At 41.6% G+C, this 23,898-nt stretch overlaps 2 protein-coding genes across 2 annotated transcripts; one reads left to right on the forward strand and one right to left on the reverse strand.

Annotated features, from left to right (window-relative positions):
• Nucleotides 1–5,697: 5,697 nt before the first annotated feature.
• Nucleotides 5,698–17,974, forward strand: LOC103716437 (endo-1,3;1,4-beta-D-glucanase-like). Its single transcript, XM_088713157.2, has 7 exons — nucleotides 5,698–5,892; nucleotides 8,825–8,846; nucleotides 12,164–12,284; nucleotides 13,740–13,830; nucleotides 13,951–14,040; nucleotides 14,186–14,286; nucleotides 17,602–17,974. Exons 1-7 carry the CDS (start codon nucleotides 5,742–5,744, stop codon nucleotides 17,740–17,742), a joined length of 717 nt encoding a protein of 238 aa, XP_088569283.1. The 5' UTR covers nucleotides 5,698–5,741; the 3' UTR covers nucleotides 17,743–17,974.
• A 992-nt stretch (nucleotides 17,975–18,966) lies between these two features.
• LSM2 (Small nuclear ribonucleoprotein family protein) lies at nucleotides 18,967–23,397 on the reverse strand. The gene is made up of 3 exons (XM_088713158.2): nucleotides 23,344–23,397; nucleotides 23,097–23,255; nucleotides 18,967–19,300 (listed from the first exon to the last, which is right to left on the reverse strand). The coding sequence occupies exons 1-3, from the start codon at nucleotides 23,344–23,346 to the stop codon at nucleotides 19,181–19,183; spliced, it is 282 nt and encodes a 93-aa protein (XP_088569284.2). The 5' UTR covers nucleotides 23,347–23,397; the 3' UTR covers nucleotides 18,967–19,180.
• Between the last annotated feature and the right edge of the window lie 501 nt (nucleotides 23,398–23,898).

Raw genomic sequence — 23,898 nt, forward strand, 5'->3', positions numbered from 1 at the left:
CGGCGCAAGGACGCATACGGTACAACGTATCCATTTACTTAATATTTTTACATTATCTATTCTGCTTTTGAATTTCTCTGCCGACGTCCTCGAAGAACGGAGTCCGAGCAGAGAAGCGTCTTCAGTCGCCTCGGCGCAAGGACGCATACGGTACAAGGTACCCATTTACTTAATGTTTTTACATTATCTATTCTGCTTTTGAATTTCTCTGCCGACGTCCTCGAAGAACGGAGTCCGAGCAGAGAAGCGTCTTCAGTCACCTCGGCGCAAGGACGCATACGGTACAAGGTACCCATTTATTTAATGTTTTTACATTATCTATTCTGCTTTTGAATTTCTCTGCCGACGTCCTCGAAGAACGGAGTCCGAGCAGAGAAGCGTCTTCAGTCGCCTCGGCGCAAGGACGCATACGGTACAACGTACCCATTTACTTAATGTTTTTACATTATCTATTCTGCTTTTGAATTTCTCTGCCGACGTCCTCGAAGAACGGAGTCCGAGCAGAGAAGCGTCTTCAGTCGCCTCGGCGCAAGGACGCATACGGTACAACGTACCCATTTACTTAATGTTTTTTACATTATCTATTCTGCTTCTGGATTTCTCTGCCGACGTCCTCGAAGAACGGAGTCCGAGCAGAGAAGCGTCTTCAGTCGCCTCGGCGCAAGGACGCATACGGTACAAGAACGGAGTCCGAGCAGAGAAGCGTCTTCAGTCGCCTCGGCGCAAGGACGCATACGAGTCCGAGCAGAGAAGCGTCTTCAGTCGCCTCGGCGCAAGGACGCATACGAACGGAGTCCGAGCAGAGAAGCGTCTTCAGCCGCCTCGGCGCAAGGACGCATATGGTACAAGGTACCCATTCATTTAATGCTTCTACGTTGTCTTGGATTTTTCTCTGCCGATGTCCTCAAAAAGCGGACACCGAACAGAGGAGCGTCTTCGATCGCCTCGGCGAAGAAGTGCTCATGACACCGACACATTGTTGCAAGTCCGGTGAATCCCCGTCACGGGCTGACGGGTATGCAGTCCATTTGTAAGAAAAGAATCCGGTTCGCCCCGGCAACCCGAGGCTCGGATTCGAAATTCGCCGCATTAAGAAGTCCCAAGTCCTAACGACCGCCCTAGGGCTTAGTCGAATTCTGGACTAGGCTCGGAAAAACGTTCCGAGCCCAAACCCTTGGTATAAGCACAAGCGTTGCTATATCATTAGTCGAAGAACCGAGCAATGGAGCTCGGCAAGCCAAACTCTTAACTCAAAACCCTGTGGCAGGAAAAGCTGAGGCCCTAGAGCCCATATCCTCGGAACCTAACACGGATCCGAGCAGAAAAACTTGGCTACGGCAGACACAGTTTTCAAAAAAGAAATGTATATTCATTTCAAAAAGGCCCGTAGGCTAAGTACAAAATCCGGGTTTGGCCCTTACAAGTATGAGAAGCCATCCCGATCTTACAAAAAATAACAAAAATTACATCGGAGGCTCAAGCTCGACCACCTCGGCCTCGGTAGTACTAGGAGTGGTTGGCTCGGCTGCCGGGACCTCTTCGATGGCCTCGGCAGCAATAGGAGTAGCCTCGGGGGCGACCTCGGGGGCAACCTCGGTCACTTCGGGGACAGCCGCGACCACCTCGGCCCCCGAAGTTTCTGCCTCCGCCTCCGGGGTTTCTGCTTCTGCCTCCGCCCTCCCTGCTCCCGGCTGGAGCAGGTTAACATCAAAATCCGGGAGAAGCCGCCGCAGCTGATTGCGGAAATCCCAGAAGCCTTGGATCAACCCGTTCACGCCCTCCTCAGCCATGAGTTCGTGAAACTCTTCCGACTCACGGAAGAGCTTCACTGCGTTTTGGGCATTCTCCCGGGCCTCCATCTCCCGGGCCTCGTGGTAAGCGGCCCTCCGCTCGAGGCCCCTCAGCTCCTGCTCGAGCTCCGAATGTCGGAGGCGGGCATTTCCCACCTCCTGCTCGCGGGAGGCCAACGCCTGCTCGGCCTTAGCCAATCGAGCCTCCGCGGCGCGCAGCTCGGACCTTGCCAATGCGTGCGCGCCCTTCTCTTCATCGAGCTCGGCGGTCAGAGCTCGAATCCTTCCATCAGATGCTCCGACTTTTTCTTGGAGCACCTGTCGTTCGGCCTCAGAGACCTGGTACTTCGCTTCGGAGGCCTGGTACTTCACCTCGGCGGCCGTGTACCTCCTCTGGGCCTCGTCATAGCCGCGCTGGCACCTCCGGGCTTTCTTCCGGTATTCTTGGACTAGGTGCATCAGCATCTCCGTCTCGTGCAAATGCTGTAAAAGAGATGAAAAGAAAAGTATTAAGGCGCCACTGGTAGAAAATCTATACGGATTACACAAGTGGAAGATTTTACTTACCCGGACGGCGTTGCAGCGAGTGTAGTCCATGAAAGCATTATAGCTCATGGACTGCATCATTGCCCGGTCAGCTGGGAGCAGCGCGACCCGGAATACCTCCAGCGCTACTCGAGGGTTCTCGAGGGCTGAATCTCCCTCGAACACCGACCAGGTGGGTGCAAGGGGCACCCGTCCCCCCGAGCCCGATGGGCCCGAAAGGCCAGCATCGGCTGGCCTAGGTAGAGCCGACCCCGAAGCTCCCTGATTGCCCCCCGGTTCGGAGCTAGGGGGCTGGGGTCGGACGAGCGGCCGATCTGACCGCCGCACAACTATAGCGGGGCGTGCAAGCACGGGACCCGCTGAACTCCTCCCCTGGTCGGCAACTGGAGCGTCCTGCCGACCAGGAACCTGTGCCAAGGGCGTCGGGCATGGGGGCGCCATCGGGGCTCCTCCGGAGCCCGAGCCCCCGGAGCCCGCGCCCTCTCTCCGATCAGCCTCAGGGCACGCGGGCTGAGAAGGCCCCGCCTCGGAGATAGCGGGGCGAGAAGGCCCCGCCTCGGGATGTGTAGGGCGGGAAGAGCCCGCCTCGGCCACCACTGCCGCCGAGGGAGTCGAGGTTGCCGAGACCTTCTGCTTCTTCCTCGGCTCTGCAGGCTCCCCCGAGAGCTCAGCTGCCCTCTTCTGGAAGCGGGCGTAAAGGACTTCGCTCTTGGTCACCATTTTTGCGATGTCTGCAAAGATAAGCAAAATTAGAACATTAGAACAATAAGGAAATAAGAAGTTGCTGTAACTATCCTTACCCTGAGGACGTGCCGAGCTCAAGCCCACGTTCACCAGGGCATCCTCGCTAATGAGGCCATTCAGCAAAATCCCGTCCCCAAGGCTGCGGACGGTGTCAAAGATCTCCTGCTCACGCGGAGAAAGCTGGGGGAGCCTGTTGATGGATTTAAGCTGGGCCGGCCTCCACCTGGGGTCAAACCCCCAGGACTGTGCAGAACCAAGGAAGAAGAATTTCTCCTTCCAGCCATGAATGGACGAAGGAGCACCTTGAAAGAGTGGCCGACCCGCCCGAAGGGCGATGTAGAGCCACTCCCCGTCTCCCGGGTTCGACTTAAAAATAAAAAGTCGCCGGAAGACGTTGACAGAGGTAGGAATCCCCTGCAGTAAACACAGTGACAGAAAACCCATCACTGTCCTCCAAGCGTTTGGAGTGAGTTGCGCCGGAACCAACTGGCATACCGCCAGCAACTCATTCACAAAGCTGTGGAGAGGGAATCGGAGGCCGGCCCAGAGTGACTCCGAGTGCACTCCGATCCGGCCTACCGGAGGATCGGTTACCCGATCCCTTCGCCTGGCGGGTTCCAAACGGAACCCGTGAAGAGGGAAAAACCACTCTTCGGTCATCTCGACCTCCAGGGCACTCATGGTGGACACTACTTCACTAGGCAAAGAACCCATTGCAAGAGAGGGAAATCAAAAAGAAGGGGGACCTGGGAAAGATGCCGGAGAAAAGGGACTTCGGTCTGACGAAGGCTGGGAGAATAGGAAGCTGGAAGCAGAAGGCAATAGAAAGAGGACAGGGGGCCGGGGGAGAGTTTATATAGACCTCCCCAACGGCCCGGATCAGCGAAGAAAGCGCTGCGTCCTGGTTAGATGATAACACGTGTCGGCCTAAAAGACAGAACGACGCATTTAATTAGGGCTAGCGCTTCGAATGTCGAAGCGCCCCATCGGATCGTGCGGAAAGGCATCCGCAGTCGAAGATCGTGCGGCCCCGTTATGAGCCCACGACGCGAGGACGCTTCGCAAAAGGTGTCCCAATAATGAGGCTCTTCGGGAAAGAAGAGACGCCGCCTATTAAAGGCACCTCGAAGCGTTCGATAATTCAAAACGCACAGTAAATCAAAATTTTCGGAATTCGAGACGACCCAATTAAAGCTACTTCCCGCGCTCCAGCTGATAGCCAACTGGAGCTCGGAAGTCGGGGGGTAGTGTTAGGGGAAAAACCCTAAGTCATATATCCATAGAGGCGCTCGGCCGAAGAGCGCCGACCGGAAAGCTGCTCGGCCAAAGGATGCCGACCAGGAAGGCGCTCGACTAGAGGGCGTCGACCAGAGCGTGCGCCAAGAGGTGCCCCACCCAAAGCTGCTCGGTTAGAAAGTGCCGACCAAAGACAACGCCAAGGCGCTCTGCTAGAAGGTGCTCGCCTAAAGGGCGCCGACCAGGAGTACTTGAAGCAACCCCGCCACAGGGCGCCCCACTGGGCGACCAGCTCGGCTCGGCACTCTTGCCGAGCCGATGCCTTAACCAAATGTTCAACCTCCGCCCAAAGTCCAAGGGACTGACAACTCCTACGGCTTGCGACCTGCCACTATCTCCAAGCCATCAAGGCATAAGATCTTCGCAGGTATTCGGCACGACCTGCCATTAACGCGCGAGACTCTCTCAAGTCTCCGATGCACTCAGTCATTTAATGAACACGGCCCAAGACGATCTCCGGATCACTGAACCATCAGAGCGCATGGCTCTACCTGACCGCCGGTTCATTCGGTAATAAATGCACTTACCATCCACAGACCCCAGGCCCGCTGCGGCCGGCGGTTCAACCACTCCAACAGGTCCGATCGACCGTGACAACTCCCTGATTCCGGTCTGATCCGGTCCCGTTCTCCATTACGCCATTAATGGGCCAAATCGTGCCCAATTATTACAAAACAGGACAAACCTCCTGTCACCTCCCAGGTAACAAAAATCCTCCTATAAAAGGAAACCTGGGGGGAAAAGGGAGGAAGGACCAAAAAACAAGAGAAAAAACCCGGAGCTGGAGAGAACCCTCCTAGACCTGGGGGAAAAAGGAGAAAAATAGCACAAACACAATTGAACACAAGACTCTCTTTGTCTTCTCCACATACTCTCTCCCCTGCTCTCTCCACATACTTGCCCCCTCTGACTTAGGCATCGGAGGGCCGGCGCCGGAAAGCCCGGCCACCGGTTTTTCTTGCAGGACTTGCACACCCCCCGCGGCGGAGGACGCAACCAGCCGGCGCATCGCCGTCCGCCTCCTGCAGCAGCGGAGCTCCTCCTTCTACGGCTTCACGGCGGCCCCCGGATCCAATTTCCAGCAACACTAGCCGTTGGAAACTTTTGCCAGAGCAAACCAGCCGTTTCCCCTCTTTTGGTAAAAACGGCCTTGATTATCTGACCGTCGCATTTAAGACCTTGTTCTGAGCTGCGTGTGACTTCTGGCTCGAGATAGGAAACGCATGCGAACGGCTTCTGAGACGCTGATCTCAGCCGTGATGTCACAGCCTTCCAGAAACCTCATTTTGTGGCCTCTAAACCCTCCCGGTTTGGCCCTCTACAAACGAGCTCCGCAGGGTCGGTTCCACCAAGTGATCTCAAAAGATGGCGAGCTCCCAGTGCTGCGAGAACCCGCCCACCCTGAACCCGGCCGGCGGCCAAGGGTGCGTGGTGGACGACCTGGGGGGCCTCAAGGCCTACACCGCCGGCCCATCAGACTCCAAACTCGCCATCCTCCTTATCTCCGATGTCTTTGGTAAATACTAATTCCTCCCTCACCCATTCCTTCTTTTTGCCCCCTTTATGGGACACGCCTTCTGTTTCTGGGATGAAGGTTAGAGAATATAGCATGGTGGTTTGTGAAATATAAGGATTACTCCAAAAAAATTTATTGAAGTTGAACATATAAAACTTTATTTAAGTGTGAAGGATATTATTTCTTGAATATAAAGTTCTATTCCTTGAAATGAAAATTATCCTTGTGAATTGCAAGGACTTCATTAATAACACTTATGCATACCAAATCAAAAATTATGATATCAAATCAAACTTGCAAACTATGACAATTGTTTCTAACAATGATAATGAATTCTTAAAATATTAAGAAGAATTAATAGAGTGCAATATGTATTCAGTTCTAATCTAAGTCCATAGTGTTAAAAGTTACGTCTAACTTAGTTTAAATCACAATAACCTGATTGAAAATATACAAAGTTATATTTATTTTAATATACTTATTATATTTAATTTTAGGTAGCACTTATATAAAACCTCTTAATCAAAAGTTCCCTTGTCTAAAAGGGGTAATTAAAAATAGATTCTGGAATCTTTTGGATGTCTCGAACCTACTTATCAGTAAAATCCTGTTGTGGGCGAAATTGAAAAGATTTTACCAATTTATTTGTATTATATATCTATCCTACAAGATCCTATCCATCTCCACTTTTCTGTTGTACAAATCAAGCATAGGTCGATAAATGTTATCTTTCAAGAGGTGCCAGTGCTTCTGATAAAAGAAAGGGAACCCATATGGGCCAGTCACCTTGTCTGGATTAACAGCAAACAAAGCTTCCTTAATCTCTTTCATGAAAAATATTATTAAGAGCACAAAGATTCACTGCCATATATGTGTACAAGGAAACCCAGTCTACAGTGATGCAGCTACCCTCTAATTTTTCAAGAAGGTTGCTGTAGAAAGAATGAAACTGATCGGCAATAGCTTGCTGGTTTTCCAATAGGTACCCATCTACTTCCAAAGCATTTATAGTGTTCTTCCTTGTTCCTAAAGCATGATGGTGGAAGAATGATATGTTTTGGTCTCCTGAAAAGTGCCTAAAAATTGAAGACTCACGTGGTTGTTGATCATGACCTACACTTAAAAGGGCCTAAAAATTAGAAATCTTATGGTTTGGGCTGGTCACTTCTTATCACATGTGTGCAAATTATTGGTATTAATTGTGCAAGTGTGCTAACATACATGTTAGGGAAATACAAAGTGATAAGACATATGCACATAGGTACATATACTCATGTATGTGTATAGAGACACATACCTAGATACACATGCAATGATGCAACTAATAAACCTTATGTCAAGATAATGAGATATCTGGGAATATTTGAGATATGCAATGCATCACACATAGCCAAGTAAGAATAGTCTTTAACAAACAAAACATAGTACCTATGCCTTCTTGAGGCTTTTTAGCTTGGATTTACTTCACTACAAAGAAATTTGTTTTTCAAATTTTGTAAGAAATCTGGAAGGGCAAAATAGTTAATGGAGTATACATACTAGTGCAACCACTTCTTACATTTAAAATATATCAAAACATAATTAGATCAAAGGATTGGGACATTGCTCCTTTCTCTACACTGTCCCATCCTTCCATTTACTCAACCTAGCACAACCCATTTGGTAATCAATGGTGGTTGGTTGATTCAATAGAGGAAGCGATCCGATTCATGCTCTGTCCACTCTGATCACTCCCAATTGATTAGTTGAACCCACCTGATCTAGCAGTGGGTGATTTAACAATAGTTCACAAATATGAACTATGTAAACTACTTCTTTTGCCTATATCTTGATCCCCTCCCATTTCCTTGTCTCTCATTAAAATAGTGGGATAGCCGATAGAGTGACAATAAACCCCATGGTTGTAGCATACAGATTGAAGATAGGGAGATGATGAGCTTACTAGCAGCCTATGTGCCTATCCTACATGGCCTAGTAAACTTAGTAAACTTGGTGAGCTTGGATTGCATTTAGACAATTTAATCTTATGAAATATCTTGAGGACGTCATTGGCCTCATTGACCTAATCAAAGGCTTTCATCAGCTTGTTGTTTGCAAAAGAGTCAACTCAGATGGTTTTGGATCTATGGGAACTGAAACATGGCAAAGTTGTTCATTGGAGGGTGTCTAAAATCTCACCAGGGAATCTTGATGAGGAGCTAAAATTGGTGAATTCTAGCAATCTCATTAATGGTAGAGGGATATGATTGGGCCCAGGGCATATGATGCCATGCCTCGGTTCCTAAAGAAGCACCAGCTTCTTGCGGGGCCTATGACATAGTTGTGATCCCTCATCAGTTTGATGATCTTTAGGGCACTTGCAACTGATGCTTGCCAATGGTTGGAAGGAGGCAGGGAGGAGAGCTGTCATGGGTAGACAATGAATTTATTTGAGTACATTGGCTATTGTGGAGAACTTTGGTTGGAGGGGGGAGAGGAAAGCAAGGGAGGCATGGTCCATTGGTGTATGGGATTCTTGAATTAAATAGAGAAGAAGAAAAGAAAGGAGGGGCATTTTCGATTCCTATTCATGCGATTAGAATGCCTAAGTAAGCTGCTCATTTTTTTTTTACAAAAGAAACTGCATTAGCCGGTATCTTTTACTACTACCACAAGGTTATTCTATGCAATTGCCAATTATAACTCCTATACACATTGCAATATCAAAGTTGTCAGATCAGATTAGGTGGATGTTAAAGCAATTTCCTTATAATAATTTTAATCTTAAACTTAGAATTTAGTTATTGACTTTGTTGGTAACACTGCCTTCGTGATTGCTAATCTTCACTTTTGTCATTTTGATCATGTTGTTGTTTTGGTTATCAAAATCAAATTTCTCATATCCATACTCTATCATTCAAGATTTCTTATTTTACATATTCTCTCTTTGCAGGATATGAAGCACCAAACTTGAGGTGCGTATCACTCTTTTACATATTCTTGGTCCAGTATTCTGAATTTTCAAAACGAGTTGGAGAGTCCTAAACTCGCACACCTTAGATTTATATTGAATATTTGTATATTAATCCTTTTTATTGTTTCATGTTGCTAAGCGAATTGTTAAATGGTGTGTTTTCCTCATAAATTACAATCCAATGGTAGAATTGGTCTATTGTTGAAGTTATTGGTTACAATGATAAATTTACATACACATTAATTTAAAAAAAAAATATTGTAAAAAGATATGCTTCTCTCCCTCTTTGTTCTTATTTGTTTCTATTGTTATTCCTATTTTAGTGTGAATTGAAGGGTAACCCAACCCAAATTTTCTAATGGAAAAAAGTTTTGTAGTGTATGTTGAGCTAGTGTTGTTTTCCTTCTCTGTAAAGGCTGATACCTTATTATAAATTATTAATGTACAACAAACTATATGTGTTTGCTCATATGAGATAATTTCTAATTGAATTTCTATATTATTATGCTTACTCAGTGGACTTGGCAATTAAGGGAATCCTTGGCCCTTTTGACAGCCTAGGAACCTTAAAATCTTATGCACAAGGAGAACTACAGTAATAGAAAACTTTTTGTATATGTCAACAAGTTGATATGTGGTAAAAAGGGTAAATGGTGGGGCTGATTAGATAGTGATGACAATAGCTGCAACACTTTTGATATGGAATAAATAGGAAGGGGAAAGCTCTATCTTTGAATCACTAATCTATCCATCCTCTTAAGTAGTAAGATAAGACCATACTATATAAGGTTTGCCGAACCAATACCGTGGCTTCTACCAATTGGCTTCTATCCATCTCTGTCTCTGTATGTGTGTATATGTATGCATGTATGATATGACTATACTCCATTTCAAGAAATCAACTTTGAGATTTGATTTTAAAATATGCATGAAACCATCTCTCTTTATGTGTGTGCTTGTGTATATTTATGTATGTATTATATATACATGTATGCAAGGTTCGCCGTATCAGGTCTGGTAGGCGTATCGGTCGCCTACCGGACCGGTATGGTTCTGGTTCGTATCGGAACCGGCCGGTACGAACCGGCCAGCTCTTTTTTGCCGGAGTCGGGGAAGAAGAAGAGAACGAGAGAGAGCACAGGGAATGGAGGGAGGGAGGAGACTTGTGGCAACCATCGGAGAGTTGCGGAGGGACAGCGAAGGCCGAGGCCGCGGCCCCGTCCCCTGTTTCTTTCGAAACAGGGGATGCGGCCGTGGCTTTGTAATTTGGAAATTTTAAGTCAAGTCGGCAAATCAGGTGCCGACTTCACTTAAAAATTTTTGAATTAAAAAATTTGGAGATTTTTAAGTGCAATCGGCAACGGATTTGCCGATTTCACTTAAAATTTTCAATTCGAAATAGGGGGCGCGACCTCAGCCTCCACCGCGCCCCTGCGGGTTCCCCCGCCCCCCTGCGGGCTCCGCCACCCCCTCCGATGGCAACCACAAGTCTCCTCCCTTCCTCTCTTCCCCACACTCTCTCTCCTTCTCTTCGTCTCCGGCATAGAATCGGCCCGTACCGATTTTCACTGCTCCGGTGTACTGGTTACCGGTCCGAACCGGCCAGTACGGGCCGGTTCATCAGACCTTGCATGTATATATGTATGTATGTACAAATCAACTTTGAGATTTGATTTCTCACTTACTAAGCTTCTCTTTAGAGGAGAGGATGCTACTTCTATTGATTTCAAAAATCGATAATAGGACATCTAAATTGAAGATCCACACCATAGATCATGATCCATGCTTCCAAAAATGCCTAAAACTAAAAGTCACATGTTTGAAGGCTTGTAACCTATGTGTGGGTGCAAAAATGAACGGTTAAAATGATAAAAAAGCCATGTTTTTCTATGATTCAAGCATTAAAGTCTATTGATTTTCAATGTATGCATAGTTTAACATGCATAGATCATGATCAATAAGGTGATTTTTCAATTCAAATGATTTATGATATAGTTTAGCACACTAGCACAATAAATAACATTTATTTTGTGTCTACATGATTCATACTACCAAAATATATGATTTTGGTTTTTGGGCATTTTTAGTAGAATAAAGCATGTGAATCTTCATTTTGGATGCCTCATTATTAATTTTGGAATCAAGAAAAGTGATACCCTCTCCTCTTGGGATAAACATAGTTCTATATATATATATACATGCTTACACACACACACACACACTCACACACACATATATATATATATGTAAGTATTTATATATGTATAGAGAGAGTTTGACTTAGCTACACTCGAGTAGATCCTCATTCAGATTTTGTCAGACCAGGATTGGAAGAGAGGGTCCCACATTGATGGTCTAAGTCGTTGGATATGATTTACTACCTCTAAACTACTTACACACAAAAAATTATGTGATTTTGAGACTACTAGCCTATCAATCAAGTAGTCATAAAAATATGCATTGTTTTGTGCTATTTAAACTATCGAATTTTATGACCACTTGATGCAGTGCTTGTCTCCAAATCACGTAATTTTTGGTGCGTAACTAAGTTAGTAGATCATATCCAACAGCTCTAGTCATTGTTGTGGAACCCTCATGGTTCAAACTTGACCTGACCAAATGTATATAGAGATCTTCTTGAGTATAGCCAAGTCAAGTTCATACACACACATACCTATATATACACATATATATACACAGACATGCACACACACATACATACATACATACATACATACATACATACATACATACATATACACAATACGTTTATGGATACATATATATGTATATATGTATGTATGTAGAGAGTAGACTTGGTTACGCTCAAGTGGATTTTCATTAAAATCTGGTCAGTTTTGGATTGAATGATGGAGGTTTTATATCTATGATCCGAGCCATTAGATGTAATTTACTACCTCTAAATTGTCTCCATTACCAAAAATCATGCAATTTGGCGACTCCTAGTCTATGGGTCAAAAAATTGGATTGTCTAAAATAACATTAAATTATATATATATTGATTACTTGAAGCATAGGCTAGGATCTCCAAATTGTATAATTTTTAGTATGTAAGCAATTTAGAGATAGTAGATCAGATCAAGTGGCTCACATTATTGATGTGGGACCTCCGATATCTAGTGTGGACCTGACTGAATCTGAGTGGAAATCGACTCGAGTGTAGCCAAGTCCAACTATATATTGTATGTATTTATGTATGCATGTATGTCTAATTGTCTGTTGTTAAGTTCAGCACTATGTTTCTTGGTATATATGCATTTTAATTAGAAGTATGCCTGCGACATTTATCCTTTGAAGGAAACTGGCAGACAAAGTTGCAGCTGCTGGATTCTTTGTGGTTGTTCCTGATTTTTTTTATGGAGATCCATATGTACCAGATCAGAAGCCTATAACAACATGGATTGGAAGTCATGGGACGGTATGTTATAATCATCTTAAAATATAAACCTAAAGCATTGTTGAGCAAGATGTTCATTAGTTAACAACCTATGTCAAGGAATATGTTAGCTAACCTGTTAATAGTATTTGCAAAATCATTTTTGTAGTTTTTACATGTTATGCATTCTTTTACGTATTTGCTTACACATTGCATCAATAGCTTTGCAGTGAATGCATTATTTCATATATTGCAATACATATTTTCATTCCTCTAATTTATTCGAGTTTTGCAGTACTTCATTACCTTTCAATGATTTTTTTTTTCCCATCCAGAACTTACTGCAGACTCCAAAGCGAGGTTGGCAGTCATGTTACCTTCTTTGAAATTGTAATTCTTATAAGCAGTAAAAAACTTTGTGGAATTACAAGTTTAATACAGATTTGTTCCTTTAGCTTCAGTTAATAAATGTCTAGAGCCAGTTGCCTGCTTACAGTTGAAAAATTGGTGTTGTAAAATCTCTAATTCCTTCTGGCAAATATAGGACATTGTAGCCAATCATACCTTTTCTCTTTCAGCTAGTCGACAAAGTGCCATATAAAACTGCTCTTTTTTGTTTCTCTGGTTAAATCCACTCTGAAGACAAGAATCTGGTCAGCACTATACTCCCAACAATCCTTTGGCTTTATGTTCTTACGGAATTGAATATTTCAGTTTCACTCCATTTCTGAACAACGAAGCATGACTCTACGCAACAGCAAGTAGCCTCCAAGAACTCTGGCGAATAAGTTGGTTCACGTTCCTAATGCAGCTGCCCACAAGATTTTCAAAAGATATTAACAAGCCAATGGTCCTACTGTAAATGGATTTTTCCCATTCTCAATTACAAAACCTAACATCTGAAGATATTCTTTTGTGCTTGGAAAAAAGGCTGTCACTGCATCGAATAATATCTTCAATGTAACTTGACATAATTTCTCACTGCAACAGCTGGTCAGCTGCCCATTCTATGTAATTGTGCAAAGATGTGATAGAGAAATAATAGAGCTAATTATGAAAATGAACAAAGAAAATTGTAAGGATAATCTGTACAATACAAAATATGTTAGTCCTATGTATGTACAGTCTAACATGTATGACTATTTTGTAGAAATGCTCTTTTACAGTACCCCTCCTTTGCTTAGTTCATCCAGTTCCGCTTTTAAGGAAGACAAGGCTTCAGCTATTACTTCTTTGGAAGCTATACTACATTCTCAATCTTCCTTGGCACAATTCCCCATCATTACTGGAACTGGGTAACAATGAAAAAATCATGTCAGCATACTGCTTCATGCACCTCTTTAACATACAATTTCTGCTTTCGTGCATTTAATTGTTGGAGTGAAAAGATCTTTTATTTTCTTTCTTAATACACTTGCTTTTTGCAGTTTATTTGTTTCTTATAGTTAGAGAATTACGATTCTACTTCAATTTTCTTCACGTTGCAACTTTTTGCAGGATAAAGGGTTTGAAGATGCAAAATTGGTAATTGAGGCTTTGAAAAATAAAGGTGTGTCTGCAATAGGGGCTGCTGGATTTTGCTGGGGTGGTATGTTAGTATATCCTTCTGACCTGAGTTATGATTTTCTAGCTGGAATATACTTGAAATAAATTTTTGGGTTATGATGATTTCAAGGATCTCTAAAGGCAAATTTTTGAATCTTCTCAGCCAAGGTAGTTGCAGAATTAGGAAAGTCTGATTACATTAAAGCTGCAGTTATGCTACATCCCTCATTAGTGACTGTTGATGACATCAAAGGTATGTATCTTAACAGCAACATAAAAAGTACATGATTTTGATTATTAGATGGGAAAACTGAGCATTCTTTGAATTTCTTTATCTAATTTTATGATTAAATAAAATTTGCTATATTTTGATCTTGGAAATATTCAATTATTTTCAGAGGTTAAATGCCATATTGCTATACTTGGAGCTGAGATTGACAAGATCTCTCCACCTGAACTGTTGAAACAGTTTGAGGAGATTTTGTCCGTCAAATCTGAGGTATGAAAATTCCTGAAAGACTTGTCATTCATTCTATATGTTATTTGGTGATCCGAGCTACACTTGAATCTCTCTCTCTCTCTCTCTCTCTCTCACACACACACACACACACATGTGCGAGCACACAGAATGAGTGAGAGAGATTCTTCTTTGAGGAGGATTAAGGCTTCAAGCCTACTTGTGCAAAATCAGCCATCAGTGTTTTGAATCGAGGACCCACACTATTATCAAGATCTACATCTAAATGACCTAGAAACCTAATGAGTTTTGAAGGTCATTTATCTAAGCATCAAGTGATCTACAACTGCGCAATTTCAATGACTCAGTAAAATGTATTAGTATGATCTATGATGTGTAAATCATATTATAAGATCTTTAACCACGATAAATGGTATGTCCCAAAAAATTGTGTCATTATCCATTTTAATAAAATGGGGGACTATTGACACCACCCATTTGTGTCCACGTGATGCATTGGTAAATATTTCGTGCCCCAAATCCGGAACATAACATGGCCATGCTACTAAAAGGTACAATCCACGATAACACGAAACCAAATATTTGATTTAACTTTCAAATTCATCTCAAACAAAGTGTAATAAATAAAAGTCCAATTTCTTTATCCATTAAATTCAATCAATATTGGTTCAGAGCATCTAAATCCAAACATAAATACCAAATCCATAATTCTCAAAATTTAGGAAATTCCTAATCTACAAATTCATAATTAACTAAAGAAATAAAGTTCTACTATATAGACCGCTAAGCTTGCTAGCACAAACAAGCATGGACCATCCTTCGTCCCCACTGATCCTATTCGTCTAGAGAAAAAAATAAAAATAGAGATATATGAGCGATACAGTTCAGTAAGTAAACATTTTACTATCTTACTGGATTAAGCATAAGTTTTTACATGCATTAATAAATCATTTAGAGAAGATAACTACCATTAGAAAAAGAATATTTCATAATAACAGTACAATCATAAATCAATCATGCTCATATGCATAAATCATGCAAATTATATAAATATGGTTTCCAGTGTATAAGCAAAATCATAAATCGTGCTAATTTTACAAAGTTATAAATCATTTGTCATTTTTTTCTATCATAGTTTTATAATAATTCTCTCAGACTAAATGCTAAGGTCACCTTAAATCCGTGATAGGGTCGTAATCAATATCATGCCAACTACTATAACCTGCTGACAAGGGCCGTATGCCAAGCTACTGTAACTCGCTAGCGAGGGTCGTATGCCAAGCTACCGTAACCCGCTAGCGAGGGCCATATATAATCTAAGGATCCATAGTCATAGCTTTCTTAAAACAAATTTTCTTAAGTCATTTGTTTTTAAATCATATTGTCTTAAATCATACATGAATAAATCGCTGAAAGACTATAAAGAGTTTGCAATCCATAATTAAACTTTTAACGGTGGAATAATCATGAAATTATTCGTTTCATAACAAAATACAAATTTCATAAATATGGAGTTCATAGTTTGTAAATAATGCTTAACGGTAAAATAATCATGGAACCATTATTTCGCAATAAATCACGATTTCCATAATATCGTATGCTTGATCTTTGATTTTAAGAAAACATGATATCATCAGTATTTAATACTATTTTCGTATTTTCATAATACTTGAAAATAAGTAAAAATTTGAAAACTAATAAGGAGTGTTAGGGTTACTTATCTCTTCCGTTTTAAACTTTCCATCTTCACTAGACGATCCTGCTAAACCTATTTAATGATATTAAGAGTAAGATTAATTCCCATTTGATAACTTTAATAGTGTTGAAATAACAAGACAAAGGGAATGGTTGGCCGGATGACAGGTGGCTAGGTTAGGTCAGATCTAAGCAACTCAATCAATGAATCATGGGGAACGGACTAAATTAGGACAAAAAGGCCATTTGATAGGGTTTTTCAATAATGGGTTTTATAGGCACTTAACAGGGCTGGGGTGATTGTGCGAAGTTCCATCATTGAGTGAAAAATGAAAAATTCATGAAAAATTGCACCACCATGCCAGAAATCCCACCTCCGCCCTGCCGGCTAGAAGAAATGAAGTGTCGTATAGAAAGGGTCATATGACGTGGCTCATTCCAAAGGAATTCTGGCTTGGATATCACTGCTCCAAACGTCGCCACGGAAGCCTTATACAAAATGGTATGGCAAGCTGCTCGGGCACCAAGGCAAATCAGGGCCTTTTGCATGGGTTGACTCAGGTCCATAGGATAGGGAGGTAGGACTCGGTTTATGGATCTAGGGATCTTCTTAAAGAGAGAAATAGGGAGATGAGAGAGAAGAAAGAGAGAAAATAAGAGAGAAATAAGAGATGGATGGCTCTCTCTCCTCTTCTTCTTCTCTTCTTTCTTTCTTCTTCTTTCTTGGCAAAACAGAGGATAAAGGAGGCTTTGATTGGTGGTTGACCATGGTGGTTTGGCGAGGTGGCAGCAGGTGGTGGAGACATGAGGCCGAGGGCAGCTGTTGGCTTCGGCGATGAATGCTGACAACGGGCATGGCCGAAAAAAAAGAAAAAAGAGGCACAATAGGAGATCTTATTCGGTTGATTTTTGGCTGATTTCGCGACCGGCGGCCATGATTCCGGCTCATTGGGAGAACACGGAAGGGGAAGAGGGTCAGAGCATTACCTTGGCTCGGACGACGTCGTTGGCTTTGATTTTCGATGAGCACAGTAATGAGATGCCGCGATTTCAAAGTGAGAAAAGAGAGATAATGGAGGTGCTTCGGGCGACTAAGCTTGGTTGAGGTGGTACGCCAGCCACCGGAGAGGAAGGAGGCAGGGAGGGAGGAGGTGGGTAGGTGAGCAGCGACGAGTCAGTCGAGAGGAAAGAGGGGTTTAAATAGGATCTTTAGGAGAGGGGATAATCATGGCCCAACGGTAGCACCAGCCAACGGTTCACCAGTTGCAACAGTCCCTAACGGCCGTTGCGTACGGCCGCCAGCCGTACGCACCGGCCACTCCACTCTCGGTCATGCCTCAACAGCGGCCATTCGAGCAGGGGATCACGATCCCCTATTCTGATTTTTTTTGAATTATTTGATTTGAAGCTGGCTGGGCTTGCCGACTTTGGTCCGGGATAGGCCTAGTTGGCATGGTTCTCACATAATAATGGCATCCAAAAAATATGATATTAGTATGTATAGTTTGTTGTAGATTATGACCAACAATGTTCATCCTCATTTAAAATAAATGGATTTCTTATACAAGGTCTTTCATCATGAGACCAAAATTAATGATTGCTGCAACTTAGTCAAGCTTCATATCAACCTATTTGATGCAGGTCAATAGCTATGTAAAGATCTTCCCTGGTGTTGCACATGGATGGACCGTGAGATACGATACCAGTGATGAACCGGCTGTGAAGAAAGCTGAAGAAGCTCATCAAGGCATGTTAGAGTGGTTTACTAAGTATCTTAACTAGGAAATCACAGTTTGAACATTCTGTGACAGATTAATAGACCATTCCTACATATTATGAAGAAGGTTATGTATAACTGAGGATTTGTGTGCTCTTTTATCTGTTGAGCTCCTAGTCAATGTATCCTGAAATTTGTAGTTGGAATCAATGATACCCTTTCTTAATACTTATTCGTAGTTGGATGTATAATGATGTTCTTCAGGAAAATGAAGCATGGATAAGGTTAGATATGAAATATCCCATCTTATAACAACTTAAAGAGTTTTGAACTTTCTTGAAGATTTATTTGTCTGCATGTTTCTGTGGGGTCCTTTGGGAGCTAATATCCTCATCTGCTGCAGTTGCCTGATGGAATATGTTGAGCTCCTAGTCCGAACTTCGTAGTTGGAATCAATAATACCTTTTCTTAATACTTATTTGTAGTTGGACATATAATGATGTTCTTCAGGAAAATGAAGCATGAATAAGGTTAGATATGAAATATTCCATCTTATAACAATTTAAGAGTTTTGTACTTTCCTGAAGATTTATTTGTCTGCATGTTTCTGTGGTGTCCTTTGGGAGCTAATATCCTCACCTGCTGCAGGTGCCTGATGGAATTTTTGAAATACTTAAGCCTGATAGAAGTAATATTATGGACTTATTATGGACTTTTGTTCTCAACTTTTGTATACCTAGTTCTAGCTTTCCAAGGGTCTTATTATGGACTTGGTAGTGGCTTCACAATTAGAAGAAACCCCGCCTCTTCTCTTCTTTCACCTATAGAATTTAGTAGTAGTTCAGTCTTCGAGATGTGTCGTTCATTCAGTTCATGACGTTCGCCATGGACAATGCATTGTTTCTACAATGCGAGCTCCTCAGCAATTTAAATTATATATATATATATCCTGTTTTCATGCTAGCTACAGCCATGGACAGCACGCTACAAAGCATCAATTCATCCGTACATCTCAACCTAAAAAGGGAGTGGTTTTTTGCACGGCAGATTAACTTCAGTGATCTCATCCTTGGGTGGAAAGTATTATGAGAAATCTAGGAATTTATACACTTCTTTTAAAAGGAGATATGTTGCCTCAAACAAAATTCAGAGATGAAGAGAACGTCTCTATGACAAGAATGAGTCATGAGCAGATGTGATGCTGTCAAATATGCGAAGAGTGATCCAGGCGCCTGGTCAACCTACTGTGCAACAATCCAAGTGCGCTTCAATTAATCAACTTTCATCAATACCACAAAGGAATTGATATTAAATATAAGACTTTGTAATCTTTGAAGCTCCAATAATACATGTTACCAACCCTGTAAATAAGAGTGATTTATAGCGGTCACAATTGTGTTAAGCTATTTTCTATTGATACAGGATCAAAGACATGGAAAATGAAGTTAGACAAGCCATCGACATTTTCAGAGGGGAGGCCGACCGCCAAACAGCTTTGCATAATCAGCCTCCACGAGCTTCTCTCCTGGTGGCATCATGAAGGATATCGATGTCCACGCCATCCGGAGGAAGTTGAACATACCTCACCACAGATCCCCTGATAAAACAGTTCCTCACTGACAACTGCAAAAGTATAACCAAGAAAAGGCTTGAAATGAGGGTAATATAGATTTGATATAGCTAGACCTGCAAAACCTACATAATTACGTACATTTGACCCGGGATTAAAAATCCAGATGACCTACATAAAAAATGCATGTTTTGTGACAGTCATAATCCTTGTGAGGCTATATGGCCTAGACTAGTTATAACAATTCAAGTTATTAAAAAAGATGCAAGCATGGAAAAAGGCTATGGATAATTTAGCTAAGTCAGAGCAAGCAACAACAATTACAATCTTGATACTCATAATATACAGACATGTATTGTGAAGTACAACGAAAAAAATCATCATGGTTAATAAGCATGCATCTCTATGCGATAAAAAACAGAGATATCCAAATGATATTTAGATAAGAAAATAATATGTTAGCCTTCCATTTATTTTGAATTGCTGATCTAAAGATTGGAATCTGTAAAGTCCAACTACCGATATGGAAATGAAAAGAGGGGAAAATAAAAGCCAAAGAGCAGCACATATCAGCAATCAGCACAAGTAATAAGCAGGAAGTCCTCAAAATCCCAAAGCAAGGATGCAGCCCAGCCTTTTCAGGTACCTAATAGGCTAAATTGCAAAGGGTAAGACCTATTTTATCTTCCACGATTGTCTACCCAGGTTTAACCAAAAAAGAAGAAACTATGGTTATGGTGTAGAAGAAGGCTCTTCAAGCAGTATGCAGGGCAAACTTGAGAGCAACATGGTAGATGGGGTATCCAGAATAGGATGAACAACTATTATATTCAAAAGAAGACGAGGCTTGCCTTATTGGTCAACAAACTTGAATTAGTCTGTGAGAGGTAGAACCTTCCTTTGATATGGAAATGCTTTCAGAAAGTGCTCAAGTGAGGCTACATGACCCATGGATGAAAAATGCTTGGTAACTGGTATAGTTTCTAATTTCAGCATACTAATATCAAAAACCCTTTCACAAGATTAATAAAATGCAAGGAAATGCAAAAGGCGATGCTTTGGAACAATCCCTCCAACAAAACCAGAAAAGCTAAAACCATTAAGACCATATAGGGCTGTAATTGGGTTAGGTCAAGTCAGGATCCAGCTTGACTGAACAGGCATTGAGTGTATATATATATAGAACAACATCCAGTGTGCTAACTTACAAGGCCACTCAGGTTTAATATAGCGTCCACTCAGGTGTGATCAGGCCAGAGCTATTTCTACTAGATCAATAATTTAGCTGGTTCCAGATCAGCTCTCAAATTTGGGCCCACGCCCAGGGGGCTTTGCTCCTGACGCAACTGGATCCTCAATCTAGAGGTGAATCCTCAAGCCTTCTCTAGGTTAAGAAAACAAACAAGGAATAGAGGACAGGGAAGAAGAAAGATATCAAAATCTTCATTAGTTCTATCCAGAAACTATAAATTGTAGATAATGTTACCTCAGCATGTATAGGTCATGATGACTCAAATTTAAAGCAATCAAGACTTTAGTGTAAGCCAATTGATTCAACCAAGCAAGTTCTGGCCATTTAAACAAATTTTAAAACTAGAAAAATCAATAATATAGCATTAGATCCCTATCTCATTTTAGTTCTTTTCAGGTCACAATTACTTGGTGAAAATTGAGTTCATTTAGTGCATTTAACTCTTCAAAAAATGTCTCACTGAAGAACATCAAAATTATGTATATTTTAGCTAAAACAATGGTCTGATCTGAAGATGTATCCTAGAAAATCCATAGCGTTGATTAAATCCAAGATAGGAGGGGACTTCTAAACCTAAGGGCCCATCTAACAGTAAGCTGATATCAGACACCATGCTCCATCAGAAAGGGTTGTTTGACCTTGCCTGACGTCACATGTCGAAGAATCCTTGAACCTCGTCATTGAAGCTGTATGACATGGAGAATATCTCATCAAAATGTCAAGGTGCACAATTATGACTAAAATGGATAGGTTACAACTTATACTTACCATTCCATAGCCAGATAGAAGGGACATAATAATTTTGTTTTGATGTTGTATGTAGCCTCAAAATTCCAAGCCAATGTATGGTAAAATAAGTGGCCCACTAACCATTAAAATTTGTGTATGTTAGCCAGTGGAAAGTGCAGTTCATACCAAATTTCATATATAAATGTCCTGTAGCTATGTTATTCACATTGATTTTCTTTCTCCTCTACAAGTTCTAGGAAATACATTGAGGCTTACACCTTACACCTCGGGGCTTACATCTTGCTTTGGCCTTCCACCTTTCTTGAACAGTTTGACCTATTTGGCTCTTCTTGATTTAGCCATGGAACAATGCTTTGAAGATGATGGTGTATAACTTACATAGGTTTTACTCTTCTTCTTTTTTTTTTCAAATTCTCAAAGAACGCTATCAACCTCCTCTCATTTGTTTATAGTTCTAGAATTCAGATCCATGACCACCTAAAATTCTTTTGAAATTGTATGTCCACTGCTTTGCTCCACCCATTCTGCATTCCTCGTCAAACCACTACTTTATCACCTTCACTATGAATATCACTTAGCTCAATTAGATGTCCTACAATACAGATTTTCTCTTTTTACTTTTTTTCAGCAGTATGAATTGCTATTAAACCATAGCAGATTTAGAAGGCCTGCTATATCAATGAAGAAGTTGATGTCCACTTCCACTTCAAAAAAGGTGTTAGCTCCATGATACTAGGTCTCCACTAAAAAGGAAGTCCAAGTAAGAAACCTGACTACGAGATAAGGCCTTATGACTTCAACTCAAGGCCATTTAGGATATTTTGTAATAATTAATCGAAGACTTCATAATCAATAATGACAAGATCCAATGGGAATAAAACGTATTAGCACTGAATATATTGATATTTGCAGATACATGTCAAGAACCAGATGTCCTTTTCTCATAATTTCCTAAGAATAATTACATGATGCCAGCGAAGTATGTTGTTAGCACCATGCTTTTGGCTGAATATCTCATTACCAGGGTACTATCTCCAAGAAGCATTGTGATCATATTGGTTATGGATGATGAGGTCTTTTGCCCTAGATGTAATCTTGTACAAAAATTATACCAAATGGTTATTCAATGGTTTCACAAAAAAATAAAGCATAATTCCCTGATTAAATATACAATTTTATGGCTAAAATGCCTAGACCACGAGCAATTTCTATCAGCATAATATCATATATAACCATATGCCTTCACTATGCCACTAGCTCAACAGTTTCATTCATCCACATCTTCATGTTAGAAGTAACTCTCTTAATTATGAACAGATTGTTCCTTTCCTCACTAAATCCAATTACAGATACAACAAGTTCAAAGCCCCATAGAGCTACCATCACCCTAACCCCAACTCAAGCATCCAAGGTATGACACACAATTCTCACACCAACCTATTTTTTTAAAAAAAAAAATAACATAAGAAAAAAATCTGCTCCTCACCTGGCCAAAGCCAAGCAAATTAAATTCCTGACCATCAACGCACAATTATTTAACTAACTTTTAAGCCATACGCCTTTCGACAGCAGTTCCCATGAGTCTTCAGAAGGCAGTATAAATAGATTAAATGTTCAAACCAACCACAAAAAATGCTCGAGAAGACAATCAAAGAGGAATCATAAAACTACGAACCCTAATCCAAAAACCCTACCCGGATTCCCACCTTCCCCGATTCCAGCACGCATAGTGTTCGGTCACTAATTACCAATTCACCAGAAGAAATACCTCCCGGAACTCGACTATGAGAAAGAGGACATGGAACGAAGTCATTGGGGAGATCAAGAAGGAAAGGGAGGGAGCATACCATGTGGGGATACTTGTCCTGGTCGACGACGCGGGTGTTCTCGAGCTTGATGTTGAGGTATTGATCGACGGAGTGGAGGATGCCACGGATGGCGAGATCGTTCTTCAGCTCCACCGTCACCTCTTTGCCCACCAACTCCTTGAAGTACGAGAAGAAAAGCTCCAAAAAAGGAAAAACACCAAGCAAAAATATCAAACACGAAGTCGCCAATAAGAAACTACGGGAAGCAAAGCGGACAGAATGATACCATCCTGTTGCCGGGTCTCTCTCTATTCGGGAGAGGAGAGGAAGCGGCAAGCCCGCCCCAGCGACGGGCCAATAATATTTATATAGAATCCTCTTGCACGTGCATTGCACGCTCTAGGGTATGAGGATATTTATATTGTTTTATAAATCCTCATTTTTTTAAATTATTTTCATTATGTTTTTTTTTAATTTTCGCATAAATATTGTTTAGCAATGTAATCATTATTTTAAATATATTTTTTAATTATATTATAATTTTAATTAATAATATTATTTAAATTCTTAAACCTAATTTATTGTTATTCTAATTATTATTTTATAATCTAAAAATATTTTAATTACTTGTAAGTAGCAAGAGGGTAATATTTTAGTTACTTGTAAGAGCTTCAAATTTTTGAACTTGTTATTTGACCAGGATGGACATGATGGATAAGAAAAAATTGGAACCTATGGCCTTCCTACCCCCTTTCTCCCCCATCTCATGCTTCCCTTTTCGAGAAATTATACCTGACACTACATGCATCAACGAGGCTGTGCACCCCACCAATGACCCTAT

Source organism: Phoenix dactylifera, chromosome 17, assembly GCF_051530095.1.
Source record: "Phoenix dactylifera cultivar Ajwa chromosome 17, Ajwa_hap1_PhDact_Kaust_v1.1, whole genome shotgun sequence".
Taxonomy (NCBI): Eukaryota; Viridiplantae; Streptophyta; class Magnoliopsida; order Arecales; family Arecaceae; genus Phoenix; species Phoenix dactylifera.

Coding starts and splice junctions, on each gene's coding strand:
- LOC103716437 (XM_088713157.2), top strand. CDS start 5,742: ATGGCGAGCTCCCAGTGCTGCGAGAACCCGCCCACCCTGAACCCGGCC. Junction 12,285..13,739: donor GGATTGGAAGTCATGGGACG/GTATGTTATAAT, acceptor AACTTTTTGCAG/GATAAAGGGTTTGAAGATGC. Junction 14,287..17,601: donor TTTTGTCCGTCAAATCTGAG/GTATGAAAATTC, acceptor TATTTGATGCAG/GTCAATAGCTATGTAAAGAT.
- LSM2 (XM_088713158.2), bottom strand. Junction 19,301..23,096: donor AGGACAAGTATCCCCACATG/GTATGCTCCCTC, acceptor ATACTTTTGCAG/TTGTCAGTGAGGAACTGTTT.